Source organism: Neodiprion fabricii, chromosome 5 (genome assembly GCF_021155785.1).
Source record: "Neodiprion fabricii isolate iyNeoFabr1 chromosome 5, iyNeoFabr1.1, whole genome shotgun sequence".
Lineage (NCBI taxonomy): Eukaryota > Metazoa > Arthropoda > Insecta > Hymenoptera > Diprionidae > Neodiprion > Neodiprion fabricii.
Genome location: NC_060243.1, coordinates 785,482 through 803,395, shown reverse-complemented (window position 1 = coordinate 803,395; position 17,914 = coordinate 785,482). Strand labels below are relative to the sequence as shown.

The 17,914-nt window shown below is 38.6% G+C and overlaps 2 protein-coding genes across 3 annotated transcripts in view; one reads left to right on the top strand and one right to left on the bottom strand.

Moving 5' to 3' along the window:
• Positions 1-10,400, bottom strand: part of LOC124183253 (serine-rich adhesin for platelets-like) — a 28,609-nt gene extending 18,209 nt beyond the window's left edge. The window contains exons 1-2 of one of the 2 annotated variants that reach the window (XM_046571506.1): positions 10,022-10,400; positions 1,178-1,238 (exon numbers count right to left, since the gene is read on the bottom strand). In XM_046571506.1, the coding sequence (XP_046427462.1) occupies positions 1,178-1,238; positions 10,022-10,030 (70 nt within the window). In that variant the 5' untranslated portion in view covers positions 10,031-10,400. The remainder of the gene's footprint in view (positions 1-1,177; positions 1,239-10,021) is intronic. The other variant, XM_046571505.1, reaches the window with a different exon arrangement.
• A 2,776-nt stretch (positions 10,401-13,176) lies between these two features.
• Positions 13,177-17,794, top strand: LOC124183254 (probable RNA-binding protein 19). The gene is made up of 16 exons (XM_046571507.1): positions 13,177-13,369; positions 13,457-13,661; positions 13,774-13,952; positions 14,053-14,289; positions 14,372-14,645; positions 14,744-14,956; positions 15,078-15,272; positions 15,344-15,483; positions 15,580-15,705; positions 15,784-15,919; positions 16,007-16,335; positions 16,435-16,637; positions 16,724-16,840; positions 16,939-17,044; positions 17,144-17,267; positions 17,356-17,794. The coding sequence occupies exons 1-16, from the start codon at positions 13,334-13,336 to the stop codon at positions 17,421-17,423; spliced, it is 2,688 nt and encodes an 895-aa protein (XP_046427463.1). The 5' UTR covers positions 13,177-13,333; the 3' UTR covers positions 17,424-17,794.
• The last annotated feature ends 120 nt before the right edge of the window (positions 17,795-17,914 follow it).

Sequence of the window (17,914 nt, the reverse complement as noted above, 5' to 3'; positions counted from 1 at the left end):
AAGATATACTTTTTCTCATCTTCTCTTGTTGTATTAATTTTTCCAGACTTTTCACCGGTCTCAAAACTGAGGAACTCCAGAATTTGAATTGATTGAGGTTTTTTTTCTTCTTCAAACTCCGGCCCGAGGTTGCCTAAGACAGAATAGCTGCGACTGGATGCATCGGCAGAAGATTCTTAACGTAAATGATTCTTTGAGGTAAGTGATTAAATAGGCTAATTGCCTAAAACTTGATGCCTTATAAGATACGTACTTCACGTGCACGGATATCGATATTATACTTCTTAGACTTTCACCCGTTAACATCGAAAACCTCCTGCGAATCAATCAGGGGGACGGCTTGTGCGTGTATTATGCCTATACCTGTATCACGTCGACATCATGCCTAAATGATATTATGACTGCGATATAGAAACAGGCGGAGCATTGCCGCAGGCTAATGTTATAATAAGACTTGCCTGACGCAGTCGCCCTGGGCGCTTAGGGACTAGTTTACTATAATTCCCGTTTATACGACATTCTCATAAATGTTAAGAGACGAGCGAAAGATTTCATATCGAATTCAAGTGTAAAGTGAATTCATGCGTTTCCAGGTGTAGCACAAAATACTGGACAACTATATTTTAATAATGACCAAAAATAATCGATCATTTTTTCCCGATTAATCGAGTATAATCGATTATTTATCAAACTCGATTCATCCACCGACTTGATTATTTTTCCTCACGATCGGTTTTTTTTTTTTCTACTGCCACGAACGACGCAATACAATATCAATTTATGTGATTAAAGTATGAATTATTATCATTGTCTTACCTACCAAGATACCTATTTGATATAATAAGCGAAAGATGAATGAATATTTTCACCTGGAATTGAAAAATATTTTGTATGAAACTATAAATGATCAAAAAACTTTTGCGCCATTAAGACTACATAATGAAATATACGAAATTTTGGTTTTTAAAGCACTGTTTCAAAAAAATAAAAAATAATCGATCAATTGTTACCGATTCAATCGAGTCGTGTTCCATTATTTTTAGCTTAGTTTCCATCACTACGGTGTATTTGAATAACACGTTATTTTATCGTCCAGATGCATGCAAATATGCTTGATCTTTTTACACTATTTTAATTTTTTGCTTTATCCCAGATATCAACAACTCCAAATACTCACCGCAATCTAGCAATGCTGTTAAACACCCCAGCATCAAAAGTTGGGCGACTGATCGTACCCTCTGCAACAGAACAAAACAGGAAATTAATCGTAACTGGAAGGAGAAAAAGAAAACGGTGAGTCAAGTTCCACAATATGATTGAAATATCTTTTATTGTACAGATTTATTTACGGTCAGTCTTCTTTCGACTTTCTGCTATTTTGTCGTCGTTCTTTTTTAAAATTATTATTATTCTTGGTTTATATCCAAAGGGCAAAAAATCGGTTTGCTGTGGATTCGGTGTAAAAATGAATCCGCTATCTTCTCGTCGCTTCAGATAATCATGTACACTTTACAAACCACTTTTGGCTTCTTCACACATTCTACAATTCCGTATGTGGATATAGTTAAATTGTATAGACAGGCATAATAAGGTTTAACACCAAAGTCACGAACAAATACGTTAACGGTTAACTTGGCTCGCGTGCTTCGACGATCGCCACGCGTGTATATCGTGCCTTAAGCAGGATATCCGGACTTCCGCGTATAATAATATCATTGACCCTTGCGGCTTTGCGAGAGACTTGAATCGAAAAAATTTCTCACCAATTTTTTTAACTCGATGCACGCTGTAATCATAATGCGCATGATTATACTCAGGATTGTTTTTGACCTAAAGAAATGTAAATATTTTAATGAAAAAACATTCACGGGATTGCGAAGGTGGCATAATTGACAATAAGGTAGATTCTCGTATATATTTTTTCGTCAAATTTCTACAGTTATTATTTATACATCACAGATATATATATATGTGGATAATATTTGTATAATAAACGGGGAAAGCCGTCGGTGTGCTGCTGCTGTTACGTAAAATTACAACTACGCACTAGGATTGTAATATCTCGTATATTGCAAACCGTCGTAGAATGTTATGTTGTGTTATGTTGTGTTATATTCGACGTGTCTGAATTTACATACCCGCGTAACATTCATAGCTTGCTGCCTGCACTCTTCAAGTGCATATAGATATCTCTAAAAGATATAATTCCGTTGCCAGAGAAAGGAAAAACTGCAAGAATTAAGTAACGGAAGAAAAACAAGCAAGTTTTTGGATTTTTCTGCATTTCAGATAAATGCCGATTTTAATTTCTATTACTCTAATACCCAAACGAACCCGGATCTCGTATGAAATAAAAACCTTCTACCTTGTTTAAAAAAATAAATAAAATTTAAAAAAAACAATAGTCGAGTTTCGAGAGACATTATTAATAATCTACCTGCACTGACATAAAACTCGAAGAAACACGATACGCACATTGTTCGATTTTTGTTTTCACCGTAAAAGCAAGTGAAAAAAGATTTGAAACAACGGAATGACATTTTCATTTGTAAATGTCCACTGCAATTAATTCAATTGGGAAATAAATTTTTTTTCTCGCATAGCTCGTCGTAGTTACATAACAAATAAAAAGAGATAAGACGTATGTTGATTCGTGTTTCCTTGTAATTAATTTTCACATTATTGCTTTGACTATATTTTTTCTCCGTGACTTACAAATACATCTATAATTTCACACTTGATTTGTTTATTTAATTTCATTTTATCTTTCAATTTCCTCATCGACGGTCATCGCGTCGCGTATTATATATAAGACAGTTAAAATATTTCAGCGGCTATTCGATTCTGCTTTGTGATTTTTTACGACAGTCAAATAGATAGATATTCTGTGATTGAATTCATATGGTACCCACGTTCATCTTCAGTGTTTCGATGGCAAGGCTATAAATGATAGTAAATGATGTTATAATATAATAATTACATTCATATCACTCGGTCAGTTCTGAAGGCCTTTTCAATGCCCGAGGGCTCGGCCGCGATACGAATGATCCGTGTGAATGTTACCTAAAATATATTTTAACTAGTGAAATTAAAAAGAAGATGAACGCGTATGCCTGAAATCTAACACCGAGCCACGCCTCGTCGATTTATTGCCGTGAATCTAATCGGGATAATTTGCATTTCACGTAAATATATAAATCACGAATTCTGTGTACATTGTACGTCCAGCGGATGGTTTGGCTAATCTTGAAAAAACTAGATCGTAGAGATTCTCTACCTGTCAATAATATCGAGGCTTCGATCGTTTACAAGTTGATTTCTACAACTCAAGTTCTGTGCAAATATATTGTGCACATAAATCTTTGCTAATATATTATTTGAATATTTATTTTGATATATTGATTTTTCTTCAAGAAATCTATATTTGAGGGTCTAGTGTTTGTTCAAATATTATGTGTGTGTGTGTGTGTGTGTGCATTGCTTCAATTGAAATCTATAACCGTAGGTAATGATTGTTACGTATGTTGGGTCTCTCTTCACATTATATCTATCTTAGCAATGGAAAAAGTAGAGTCATCAGAGAACCACTCCTAATTACGTAACACGCCTATGCACCTGTGTTATATCTATGTACGCGCGATATTATAGACTTATAGATACATGTGTGTGTACACACACACACACGCGTGGTTAAGAGAAAGCAGAGGACCGACCGGCGCGCGGCTTCGGTCAGTGAAATTACTTTCTCGAATCCGTTAGGCTTTTATAAATTCTTCAAAATTGGACGCTTCGGCAATTACGTGTTTAAAGTACGTACCTACGCCCCTTTTCTCGATAAATCTGCATATGCGTATTTATTCAATATGTCATATGTCATTCGTATGCAAAAGACTACGATTTTTTTTTCCTTGCATCATACCTAAAAGTATATTTGCTTTTCTCGGTATTCGTGAATTTTTAAACATTCTCCTTTCTGTTCGACGAGTGAACCAGACTTTCGATTATATTAGTCATAATTATGAAAACGATGATTATTACAAAATCATTTTACCAGCAATTGGTGAAATAAAATTTTGTGCCGAAAGATATGCAATTAACGCAAAAGCCAATTATATTAGCTTGTTTTAGCTGTTCTTCTGAATTTGCAAACGTATCCAAAAAATTGCATCGTTTCGAGGCAAAGCATTGTATGCAAATCATATAAAATGAGAAAAAGAGAGGATAACAACGGTAAGAGTTTAAATTTATGGAAATTGTTGTTCTATACGTGCACATACCGAGTAATTATACAGTTTGCTAATTTTGATTAAGATGAAAGGGAACAAAAAACCGAGTTCGTATACCATGCGCATCTGATACGTATGCGTATGTATATATACTGTATATATATATGTATAAACCGCTTAATTACCACGGTAAATTTCATTGTTCGCGCCCATGGACCTTGTAACGATTCCTATATACTCCACCTATCTCTTACAGCTATTTGTGTAACCCGTATTATATCATTATGCACGCCTCGACTAACGATCGTTGCATAACGTTATATATACTTATGGTATGCTGCATATGATCAATGATCACACACACATACACAAAACTTTCATTTCTTTACGGGATTTTACATAAGAAATTGAAGATACTCCATAGGTACACTGTTCCTTACAGAGGATTCTCATTATGAATGGTAAATATTTAAACGGAGAAAAACGCGGATGGTCAAATTTCAATTTGGAATTTTCAAACGCATTCTAACCCGGAACCAGTCAAACTGGACGTCTACTTAAACAACTCCGATAACCTGCACCAACAGCAAGTTCTCCTTCGGGGTACTTTCTTTTTCTCTTCAAGTTCATCCTCGTGCGCGTGAAAGTCTGACTGACTGACTGATTATTTACTCACATATTTGATCCTCGTTACAGTATCGATATACCATACCTATATGTACAATCGCCTCGACCATGTCCGCACTTTGCGCATACAATCGTAATCTTGAATTCCTATGAATAATGATAAATTGCTTTTCAGTTCTTTATAACAACATGTACGATTTTCCCATTCTATCGTTTATGTGTTCATTTCACGCCGAGTCGCCTCTCACGCGCGAATTGAGATGTAAATTAATCCTTTGCCTCGGTAGCTAAGGTATCGATGTCGAAATAGTTGTTCTCGTTTAACTCTGATTTTATCGCCCCTTTCCTGCCTACGCAAACGTGAACGTTCTTTTCAAATAATCAATTTTCAATCATCCTGCGTGCATCAAACCAACGACAATACCAACGTCAATGAGTCCCATCTGGTAGTATGTGTCAAAGTATTATAGTTGATCGAATAACACTGTTGCGGTCCTAATCTTGCATGCGTGCAAACCATTCCTTGCGTTCGATTCGAAACGACATGCACACGTATGGAGTCGGATAATAAACGGTCGATGAAAGTCTCCCTATCCCAGATCTAACGCATATTATATACCTATATATACACAGTACGATCCTCTCTTCGCGTGTAAACGTCAATTTAAATGTCTAACAATATGGTACGCAGGTGAAGAAAGAGAAGTTTGATATCATAAGGCGGCGGTTTTACCAATCGCCAAGTGGTGGCCTCAATCGTTACGTTCGGGTCTTGGTGTCTGTATAACGTAAGTCGGTTAGTTAGCCCGTCCTGGTAAGCAATATAAGAGAGCGAGGAGAAAAGGTTGTTGACACTGTAACTTTGAGCCTGGATTTTCACCGAGCGTAGATCTAAGGCCAAGGTTATGTGCAGTGGTGCAAGTGGGTAGGATAATACATCTACCATCGCCCATGCAGCAGAGACCCAGATGGTGGTGGAGCGTTGAGGTGCGTTAAGCGGCATCGACATCAAAGACAAATTCAAACATTCCGGGGTAGCCTTGACTTTTAACCGGTTCTTTCTTATTCTGTTCCAGCATTGGGCGAGTGCAGTCCAATATATCATGCGAGGAAGCACAATGACGCGATTGTCCTCGTCCGTTTGATCCAAGTCACAAAGAGGAAAGGTCACAATCCTGTCTACCAACAGATTTTGCATAAGTAAGTTTTACACGTATACCTGGTCGCAAACTTGCTTTTCCAACCCGCAAAGCGCCCCGAGGATTAATCGGAATGTCCGCAAGGACATCTGCTCTCGTGGACAATTTCTCAGTCAGGTAGTAGGTATACGAAAGTCGCGTTCGCGGACTGACATTTGTGGTTATAAATGATACGACGTAGGTTTGGTGACTAACGCTTTGTTAGAGTATGCCAACCGGTTCGTGCTTTCCTTATGCATAGAGCGTCGAGTGTGACTTGTTTGAAGTTTGAAGCGCGATGATCAGTATTTGGGGAACCAGTTGATCAGCTCCTTTTAAAAAATCGTCAATTCTTCAGAGCAGCAAATAGAAATTCGGATTTTAATCTTTGGTTTCTTTTGCACCGCCTCTCGTTAATTATCTCAACACCTTGGCTGGCGTAGGCTCATCGTGATCCCCTTAAGGCGTGATGAGCTCTCTCAAGTTTAGAGCGTACGACCTTGCCTGGTCTGATGCGGATGGGTGGGACACCGGATCACCTCCGGTTCTCGGATGAGTAGATAAATTTTAAACTATTAATGGACGCATTCTTGGTACATTCTTGATGGGAAAGCATTTATTGCTGAACATGGATCCCCTCCATTGGCCCAAATTCAATACCGATATTTATTAGAGGATTGCGTCGTGGATTGCCCAATGTCCGCATTGAGTGGTATTTAGTAATTCAATTAAACATTTACCCATTGGTTCCAATGAATTCTGAGGTTTTACATGTTTACAGAATTATACGTATATCGGTAAGGTTTTATTTTCATCTCGTGTTTATTCTATTCGGACTGACAATTTATCCGCGCACATTTAAGTATCTTGACCTTTTCGGATGAGTAACCACACGGAATGAATACTTGTATATTTTATACTCAAGTAGAACGTTGTAACGAATCTACAAATCACCGGATCTCGATAATTATCCGAGGTTAAGTATATTTTCTATTCTCCATTGTTAATCGACCGCATCGTTTTTGAACCATATCAAAGATGAGCCATTTACACGCAGCTTTTCAGTCGTGAGATAATTTTTCGAAAGACGTTTTTTTTCCAGTATATGCAGATTATGTTGCACGTACTTAAATTCTTTTACTCCTTGAATTTCTTACGTAAACCCGTCAAATTACTCTCACCGATATGAGCGATCCAAGGCTGTATAACTTCTTGTTGCTTTTTTGTTTGTTATTTAATTACAACTATGAATATACAGCCTTTGTTAACGCTGCACGAACGAAAGAGGGGAAATTTCTCTTTTGTGAACTAAAAAACGAATTCAGATATCCGCTGCAACTGATCGTGAGCAGTTACGAATAACGTAAATACCTATATACGTTTTGTGTATATATATGTGTACGTATATGTATATGTGTGCAGTTAACGCGAAGTGATCAGATACAAGTGTGTTACGGTTTCTTTGGAAATCATTCGGGAAGAAAGTTGCCACGAGGAGGAGTGGAATTGAATAGAAACGACGTAACTTGTAGTAAGTTTACGGATTTGTCGTTAGCTATTCGACTACGTAGTTCAAACCACGGGGTTGCGAAATTATTGTTGAATGTTTATCAGAGATTCAGGGTAGTCTACCTTAATTTATGCGAGTATCCCTGACGTAATAGCTGACCGCTATACTATAATAATAACAATAATATTAATAATAATAATACAGCTTACTCAGGACTTTGAAATGTCCAGCGTGTCCCGCCTGAATTTGTTTAGCAAAAATTCAAGTCACGAGTTCCTCGCCCTTCGAAACTTTAAATAGCAAGAAACAATCCGTGAAATTCTTTACATATCACAGTTTCCATTATACCTAAATTCCAGTCGTCGTTGACAAACTGGTTTTTTCGAAGGTCGTACATTTATTTTAAACTTTTCAGAATACTTTTTCCAGATAGCGCCTGAGTCACGTTCTCAGTCCGTTAACATCAAATTTCCAAGGACCTCCAAACTGCTTGTGGAATGTTGGGCACCGTTTTTGTCCCACGTTTTATCTTCAAGACTGTTTTTCACTGATCAAAATTTCGGAACGAACGACAAAAAATTCGAGGTGGGACGGGTACTGGGATTTTCCAACATGATGCAAATGCCGTCATACCTACTTTATTTCTTGTCTAGATTTCGTCGGTGATTAATCGAGTCACTTCATCCATGACATATGTCACTGTCAACTGTAAGATTGTTAATTTAATCATACCACTAGGAGGATAACGCTTTCGCTGTACAGGGTTCATCTATGAATGGACTTGAGCGTCTGGTGCACGACCGAATCGCTACGAAGCTCCTTAATTTCGAAGCAAGCCAGCGTAGCGCGAGGTTCGGTATTGGAACTTTTACTTTCTAAGGAATTTGCCGACGGGGCCGGACATGATGTAGTCGGTACACCGAGGCCGGACACTCTCGCTGTACCTACTCGTGGTTCAGTAATTAGATGAAGAAAACCGTATTCCACTCTGCAAACATTTGCCATGTAGTAATAACGTTAAGTGCAAACGGTCCCGGTGGTCCCTTTCACCGTAATCGACACCTCTCGCAACAGGAGAAGCAACGATACCAAATTAGAAGACGTTACGCGGATCTGGAGCCCTCGAACTTTGATCCGCATCGGCGAGTACCTACAACACCTTATGCTTTTTCGTTTCAGGCACCGTGTGTCACTATCTTGACCGGTAGCGGTACTCCTATGTCCCGAGGATTCGATCGTGATCCACGATAAACCACCGACGAAATACCGAACCATGAATGTTGCCCTTGTTCCACTTGCCGCGAAATCTACGAGTTCGGCTACTGGACGAAACTGACGATATAAAATATTCACCCGATAGAATTGAGCGGCTTGTACGCACCACCCTGTGAACGCTTATCACATTACGTCACGATCCAAGATCATTTCAAGGCTGACCGGTGGACCATTACACGCGTGGTTCCCGATGTGGTTATGTCTTCGCGATACCCATATCTGCCTCCCATAAGTGCATAATTTAGTTCTTTCTTAAGTGCCTCCGGACAGGAGCTGAGAAACACGATTCGAGTCTCGATCATGGCCCACAGCTTTCGAGACCATTCGGGTCTTTGACGATCGAATCTCTGCACGTGACTACCAACACGCACTCTTGGTACACTGCGTGCAGGATAGCTTTCTCAGCGGTTATATATATATCGTGATGGCAAAAACATACAGAGGTGCGTGAATTTAAATACCGCATTCCTCTCGGCAATTTCATTTGCAAATGATACAAATGTTTGCAGCAATGAAATTTTCATAGGAAGACTCATGTGTTACGACTCTAGATTTCTGGGATTCAAGAGTGTACGGTACACATTCGTACTTCCCAGTTTTTTCAATGTACGTATAACAATTTCTAGACAATATTTATGGACTAGAAAGCTCGACAAATCACCGCCCGAACCGTAAAGATCATGTCTGGAGTTCATCTATAAACACGTTGCATTTTGCAATATCTTGGAACGCGTCTCGGACGATCAATGAAAGGTTACCAACTGATCGTGCACGACCTTCGAAGGAATCTCTCACCTTTCCAAACCGCCGTCGCGCCGCCTGAATGCTTCGAATTTTTTAAATGGCAAGAAAAAGAAGAAGAAGAAGTTGATGATGAACGCGAAGAAGTAGAACGAAAAACGTCTGGTTAAAAAGGACCATTCGTAACGGTGTCCTGGAATCCAATCACGAATAATAAGTAAACGTCTGTTGCCGTAAGTGATTTCACTTTTGTTCATGCGAACTGGGTGTAGTGTACCTGTAGTCCACCTATACTGTGTAAGTGACAGGGAGAGTTGGGTAGGTACACGATTCTTTTTGCCTCCCGGATATTCATTACCAGAGAGTGAATTTATTTACTGGTGAAGTTTAGGAGCTAGCTGGCACCGCCGGTGCGAGATCTTTGACTTATAATAACGGAATCGAAATAAGTGGATGAAACTTACCCAATCCATGGTGTAAAACGTGTTACGATTAAATCCCTGCACTGCGGTATAAATGTTATGTATTCTTGGAATAAAACTTTTCTCCGGGCTTTTTCCCTACGCGTTGTAATTGTTATTCGATTGTAAACCTGCAGCACATCGCAACGCGCGATCCACCATCCGGTGTTTTGGTTGGCCTGGAACGAACGCGGCTCGAAATTAAAGGTATGTCGTAGGTGACAATGACTCGTCGAACCGATGATCGAACGGCGGTCGCGATCACTGTTGGAGGTGAGCGGAGGCACTGAGGCACCAACGGCGGCTATTCGATGTGCCCACTGGTACTACACTGTCACTTTCGTAAACTACCAAGACTTGGTCGACGACGAGGATATGGTGGGTATCACCTCGGCTCCGAGTCTGTCTGTGCAGAATATTCGACCAAGGAGAGGGGGCATCCCGACGAAGAGGTGAAAGGAAACCATCCGCATCACCCTACACTCTGTATACCATACCCAGATCCAAGATCGGCCGCACCCCACCAGCCGACTGACATTCTGCTATTTACATCCTTACCAGTTCGCTCTGATTTGAGTGCTGCAGAAATCCTGCTGTACAATCGTTACCGGCGATAAGATTTTCCTCATTATTATCATTCGCCCTCAACCCTACCGAACTACCGATAACACAGATCTGCAAGAAAATAATTTTTAGCTGCTCGGGGTGTTTTTGGTAAGTAATTATATTTTCGACTGTGCTGAATCCAAAAATGACTTCCATTTCTCTCCGTCACGTACGGTATTCGTGCAAAATATAAGGTGTTTGCGTAAAAAAAAGCATAACAATAATAAAAACACTACCATTTTATTACAATGAACTGAACGATATTTCTTGTAAAATTAAACAAACAATTTCTTGATAAAAAGTATTCGACATTCCGTGTTCATTCTTTTCGCCTATGAAACCTTTTCTTCTTCGCTTTGATACACTTCCGAAGACGCTTCCGCTTTCCATTTTCACTTTCCCCCTTTGTATTTATTCTTGAGTCTACCTCTAATACATATTAAATGGAAGTAAGAAATCACTTTTGCATATGATTTTTAGAATCAATAATAAAATATCAGATTTCGAGTTAAACGGGAGCTCAACTTTAAATGAAACTGCAAACACGAGTTAAAAAAACAAACCTGACGCGATGGAACTTTTTGAGTATTTTTCCTGGTTTCAGGAGTGAAAACCTATGAGAAATAGTATAAAAATCTATGCAGTTTTTCAGTTACAAACCTGTGTAATGGTGTGGTTTGTTGGGTACCAGAAATTACCATAGTTTCTATAATAGGAACCTCTTCCAGAAATTTTTGAAGTCGCTGCCGCGCTGATTCGAAGTCTTAAATTGATTCGAAATTGCGACATTCGTATCGCGTGTCTGACCAAACGTTTTTATTTCTGATTTTTTGGGATCAGCTTTGTAACCTACGGCAACTTATACACCAATACACATGGAAATTGATTCTAACAAGAAATTTATACTTGTTATCCGCCGAATGGTGATTGACCATTTTTTATCTAGACCTCAAAGTCGACATGAGCCTGGTTGTAATGTGTTGGTCCATCCGCGATATTAACTACATTGAATTTAGTCATATTAATTGCGCTCAAACCCCAACCGAGAAGTGAAAAGCATAAATAAAAATCTATCGAACAGTTTCCGAATTAAAACTGGTGAAAAGAAACTGGTCTGGATCAGAGATGAAGAGACTTTAGCATCAGAGGATCGCACCAAGGCTGTGAAGAAGAGCTCACAAGGCCGTCCAGGTACTATAAATTCCTATTATTCGAATATATATCGGTAAATCTTTGCAAAGCGAATCTATAGAAATATATTTTATTTGAATTTACATCCGTCGTAGTACACGAAATCTCGAGAAACAGTCGTTATAATATTTATTTTTTAATCAATACATACGTAGGGACGTATCAGTTTCATCGATGATATGTAAACATTTTATTTATAGTGAGAGGGACTAGCAATTGGTAATTAATTTGCGTGTCCAGATATCGTTTCCTCATAGGGTTTTATCGCATGTCCCAGGAGTTTGTCGTTGTTAATTAGTCGAACAGCGTCATTACGGGTTCTGAAATTATAAATTTATGCAGGCATATGAATAAATAATGTATCCGCGCAAATACTTACAATCCACGCCCCTAGTATAGGCTTACGGGTTTGTTGGCTATAGATTTGTAAAAATTAATAGAACCACGAATTTGCTGCCGTGTTTATTGACCAAGTATAACAATATTCATGCTGGTCAGGTACGAGAAACTCAGATGTAAAAGTTGTGTGTGTGTGACATCGATACCCTCGATCCATTCCATTGACCTTCACAAACTACCTGCAGTAGAAGCTGCATGGCATGTAGAATGCTTCATGGTTTGTTGTATGGTGTCGCGAATTCTAAAAGTGATACTTTGGAGAAAATTTATAAAAGAAAAAGTTTCTCGTTTGTATACGTGATTTTAAATTGAATCACAACTTTCCGGCGATAAAATATTCTCACCTCGCAGCCGGGTAAGATGGTCGAATATGCGAGACCGTTAATTAGCTTACATCTTTAAATATTTCTAATCGCTAGTCGAATTTGTAAGGAGAGGGGGAAATCGTAAAAATTCGAACACAAGTTATGCAAGGCATCCCTATAACACTTTAATTAGGGAAGTTATCGATAAGGCAAATGTGTTATTTATTTGGCCGATGCGGATGTGTAAGAATAATTAAAATTCTAGAACAAGCTTCGTTCGAAACCTGTCCAAATAGAAACCATTGCGTCTTCGTTTTCTACAATTCATGTTGTAATTTGGCTCATTAATAATTCAGGATTTGATGTATTATCAATTAATATATGTATACTTATCTATCCTTAAAAAAAAAAGTAAAGGAAACAAGTTCAATATCTGTCGGAGAAAATTAAGTCTGCAGAAATTGCAGCGTATAGTGAAGATACAACATTTGTTCTATTAATAGTAATGCCAACCTTCTTATTCTCACAGGTTGTGAAAGGCATCAATAATTATTACAGTTCTCTGCCTTACCTTTCGTACAGTGGCCTATGTACGAATAACAATATGTTCTCCAAGTTTCGAATTATACCGATAGCAGCAGCAGCGTCGTCTTTGAATTCTTAGCATTCTGCTAAAATCGAAGTTTGGTTTGATTTCATTTTCAAGTTAGGAACGACATGTGACGGTTTATAGTTACTTCATGATTTATAGGCAGACGTTGTCTACAAATGTAATTATTTCATCGACAGTTTTGGTTTAGATTATTCTCCAAGAATGTCTCGCTTGATTGTGAAAAACCTTCCGAATGGCGTAAGTTAGTTTTTGTGACGCGTTTACTAGGTTAGGTTAAGTCAGGTTAACCCCACTGATCCTTATTTTACTTCTCCAAATCGTCAGATAACTGAAAACAGGTTGAAGGAGATTTTCAGCGAAAAAGGTATCGTCACTGACGTTCAACTCAAGTATACGAAGGATGGAAAGTTTCGACGCTTTGGTTTTGTCGGACTCAAGACTGAGGAGCAGGCTCAGAACGCACTCGAATACTTCAACAATACCTGCATCGATACTACCAAAATCAACATTGAACATTGCGCTGGACTAGGTATGCAAATCAAAAATATTTATATCCAAATCTCAGGCCTTTTCAAAAAGCAGTTCGCCGTGTAATAAACCCCCAACTTGTCTGTGTTTTTTTTTTTTTTTTTCACAACTAGGTGATACGTCAAAACCGAAAGCATGGAGTAAATACGCTCCCGACAGTGTTGCATATGGAATTATTAATGGCAAAAAAGACAGTGATGACCATTTGACAACTAAATCAAAGGCCGTCGAGAAAAAGAAGAAAGAATCGAAGAAGCAAACGAGCAAAGAGATTAAAGAAGCTCTTGAAAAAGTGAGAAAAAAAGGAATTTCATTATAAGTTCCAAATTATTGAGCTTTGATACTTCAGAGTTGTGATTTATAATGTTACTGAATTTTACCGATATTTACAGCACAAGGACGATGCTCTCTTCACTGAGTTTATGGAGACACATGCAGTTACAGGAACAAATGCCATTTGGAGCAATGATACCACAGGAGGCACAGGAGTTAATGACGACAGCAGCGAAAATGAAAGCGATGAGGATGACACGCAAAAGGACGATGACAACGTTGACTCTGGAAATGAGAGCGAGGATAAACAGAAAAAGGAGCAACGAGCTGCTGATAAGAAAATTTCGGATCTGGAAGTTAGTTTAAAATATAAAGATTGGTTAATAGCTCATAATTTGACTGAGTATTCGAACTAACATGTTCAATACATTTTTACAGTACATGCAAATTCTGAAGGCTAAAGCACAGGGTGATATTAATCCTTCAGGACTCTCCAATGACGCAAAAAACACCCACGGACCACTGAAGTTACTAACAGTGAAAGTTCGGGGTCTTGGATACAGCCATAAAAAGAAACATATAAAGCAGTTTTTCCATCCCCTTGTTCCTAAATCAATACGACTGCCTCCAAAAATTAAGGGCATTGCCTATGTTGGTTTCAAGACAGAAAAGCAACTGAAACAGGCATTGAACAAAAATAAAAGCTTTTTGGGTAAGTGATCGCGGATCAATATACTGCACTTGAAGAAAATACCTTATTGTCTTTTCGTTAGTCTCTGGATTATGTTGAATATAACTTTCTGTCCACAGATGGAAAACGACTGTTTGTTATGAAGTATGAGGCGAAGGACACAGTCGAGGATATAAAGTCAGCCAGAGAGAAGCCAGCAAATTCAAGGTGGAAAGAACAGGAAGAAGCCCTCAAAAGCGAGGAGAGTATAGCTGAATCAGGGAGAATGTTTGTCAGGAATTTGGCCTACACCACGACCGAGACTGACATACAAGCTTTGTTTGAAAAATACGGTGAGATATCATATATGCAGTAAAAATATTTCGTAACGAATTTTTAAATCCTCAACAAAGTGTCTTACAAATATTATAAAATAAGCAGTCTTCAAACAATCAGTTATACTTTGAATTTTAGGACCGTTATCCGAAGTAGATCTACCCATCGATAAAACCACCAGGAAACCTAAAGGTTTTGGCGTTGTTGTGTTCATGATGCCTGAGCACGCAGTGAAAGCTTATACGGAATTGGATGGTTCAATTCTTAACGGAAGAATGCTGCACATACTTCCTGGGAAAGGAAAAGCATCTCTTGACCAGCAGCTTGAAAACGGTTGGTTGACGAGACTCATTTTTTTTTGTCTTCCTGTTCTAACGTGTTTGACCACAGTCTTTCTTTTACAGACAATTTGGACTTTAAAACAAAGAAAGAGCTGCAAAAAAAAGCTACAGCTGGCTCTGTGCACAATTGGAACACACTGTTCCTTGGTCAAAATGCAGTTGCTGAAGCCATCGCTGCAGCGTATAATACTACAAAAGAGAAGGTAGGTTCTAAATATTTGAAGTTTTTATTGGCCAAAACAAAAAATTGCTTTGGTCTTGATCTGGAATTACAATAATGCTATCTAATTCGTTTCTAGGTCTTGGATGATGGTGGAAAAAGTTCCAGCGTCGCAGTAAGACTAGCTTTGGGTGAAACTCAGCTTGTCGAAGACACGAGAAAATTCTTAGAGGAGAGCGGCGTTCACGTGGACGCATTCAATCAGGTAAATTTCAATTACTTCAAAAAAAGCAAACGACAAAATCACTGACAGACCAATCTTTATTTATCTCTTTCTTTCTAGCCGCCGGAAAAAAGATCTAAAACTGTAATACTAGTAAAAAATTTACCTGCCCAAACCGACGTCAGGGAGATCAGAGAAATGTTTGTCAGACATGGGGAATTAGGAAGAGTAATTATGCCGCCCTCTGGAGTTACCGGTAAGCTAAAAATATCAAATTCGCCTGGTGATATTAAATTTATCGCTTGTTATACTTCTAATCTTACTGGAAATATGTGTTATGCAGCTTTGGTCGAATTCCTAGAGCCTTCGGAAGCTCGTATAGCATTTACAAAATTGGCTTACACAAAGTTCAAGTACCTTCCTTTGTACCTCGAATGGGCTCCCGATAACAGCTTTAAATCACCTGTAAGCAGTTCCAAGCAGCCAGAAGCCGCTTCTCGTAACACGGAACCAAAATCTTCGAATTTATCCAAAGAGGATAAACCAGAGAGTAAACAGACGACTGTTCCCGTTAAGGAATCAAGCAGCGAAGATGACGAGGAAGCAGAACCAGATACTACGCTTTTCGTAAAAAATCTCAACTTCTCAACCACAGAGGAAATGCTGAGAGAGGTATAGTAAATGGAGTTGATTTGTTAGCTTTGCAGATTCAAAACTAAATTTTTCATGATCATCTCTAATTAACCAAGGCTCCTAACTTCCTTTACATAGCATTTCCGAAAGTGCGGTCGCCTCGATTACGTGAATATTGCAATGAAAAAGGATCCGAATAATCCAGGGGGAAAACTGTCGATGGGATATGGTTTTGTCAGATACAAACGCAAAGCGGATGCCGAACAGGCTCTTAAAAATCTTCAGATGACTTCGGTAGATGGAAAAACTCTTGAACTAAAAAGATCAGAACGAGCGTTGCAGTAAGTACATGAATATTCCGTTCACCACCTTGACACTTATCACACTAGTAAGGTAAATGTTGTATTGCACCTGAAAAATGCTTCAGATCTGACGCTCAGACTACGAGGAAGGTTTCAAAGGTCGGTGAACAAACAGGAACCAAAATCTTAGTTAGGAACATTCCATTCCAAGCGAATGCCAGCGAAGTTCAAGAATTATTCAAGTGAGTTTTTTGCATTACTCCTTTCATTATTTCGATTATTCGTTTGTCTCTTCATTACTTTTATACGTTTCATCATCTAATAAAAATTAATTTTACAGAGCGTTCGGAGAGATAAAAGCGTTACGTTTGCCAAAAAAAATGTCGACTTCCGAATCTCACCGAGGTTTTGCATTCGTTGATTACTATACGAAAAGTGACGCTAAGGTAATTTTCACAAAATTGTCACATCTTTCTAAGTTTTCAAATGCTTCGGTCCAGTTATTTCATTACGTAACGGTGAATAAATATGTGCCAACATTTCAGAAAGCTTTCAAGGCATTGTGTCAGAGCACTCACTTGTACGGACGTCGATTAGTCTTGGAATGGGCACAGACCGAGGAGGGTGTAGACGAGATCAGAAAACGAACTGCGAAACATTTTCACCAAGGTATTTAGGAAGAATATTTCATTGCGTTTAATTGTAAACAATATAGATTTAGTGTGCACTAATAATATCTGATTGAATTGAATTACAGATGGAGCAGTTTCTAGAAGTAAAAAGGTTGTTCTGGATCCTGAAGCGGTGGGTCTAGACGCAGAATGATATTCTGGGTTGTAAATCTAGATTTTTGACATATTGAATTCATACTAGATATAATTGTATAATATCGCGTGTCTTTGAAGACACTTGACCATGTACATATTCCGACTGTCCAACAATTTTCAAATAGTTTAGGACAACTTACAATTAAGTAAATCGCTAACTACGGATTTTGTAAGACGGGTTGCTCGTGGCAAAGCGTATTACGCTATCATCCTTTTCATTTTCTGTGGGCGTTTACAACTCGCGTGTCGCTACTCGTCACGGATATAAATGAAAAACAGTCAATCACGCTCCCGTATAATTCGGTGTGTAAAGAACTTCCGTCATTATTGGTGTAAAGGTTGATTATTATGAATAAACCTTGAATTGAAGCCTTCGCAATCATTTTTACGCTGTTGAGAAACGCAAAATCGTGGTGCTTCGAAAATTCATTCATCCCGTCTCGCGCAACACATGATTTCGAACACTCTAAAAGATGGTGCTACTACTTG

Coding starts and splice junctions, on each gene's coding strand:
- LOC124183254 (XM_046571507.1), top strand. CDS start 13,334: ATGTCTCGCTTGATTGTGAAAAACCTTCCGAATGGC. Junction 15,273..15,343: donor TGACCAGCAGCTTGAAAACG/GTTGGTTGACGA, acceptor TTTCTTTTACAG/ACAATTTGGACTTTAAAACA. Junction 15,484..15,579: donor ATAATACTACAAAAGAGAAG/GTAGGTTCTAAA, acceptor ATTCGTTTCTAG/GTCTTGGATGATGGTGGAAA.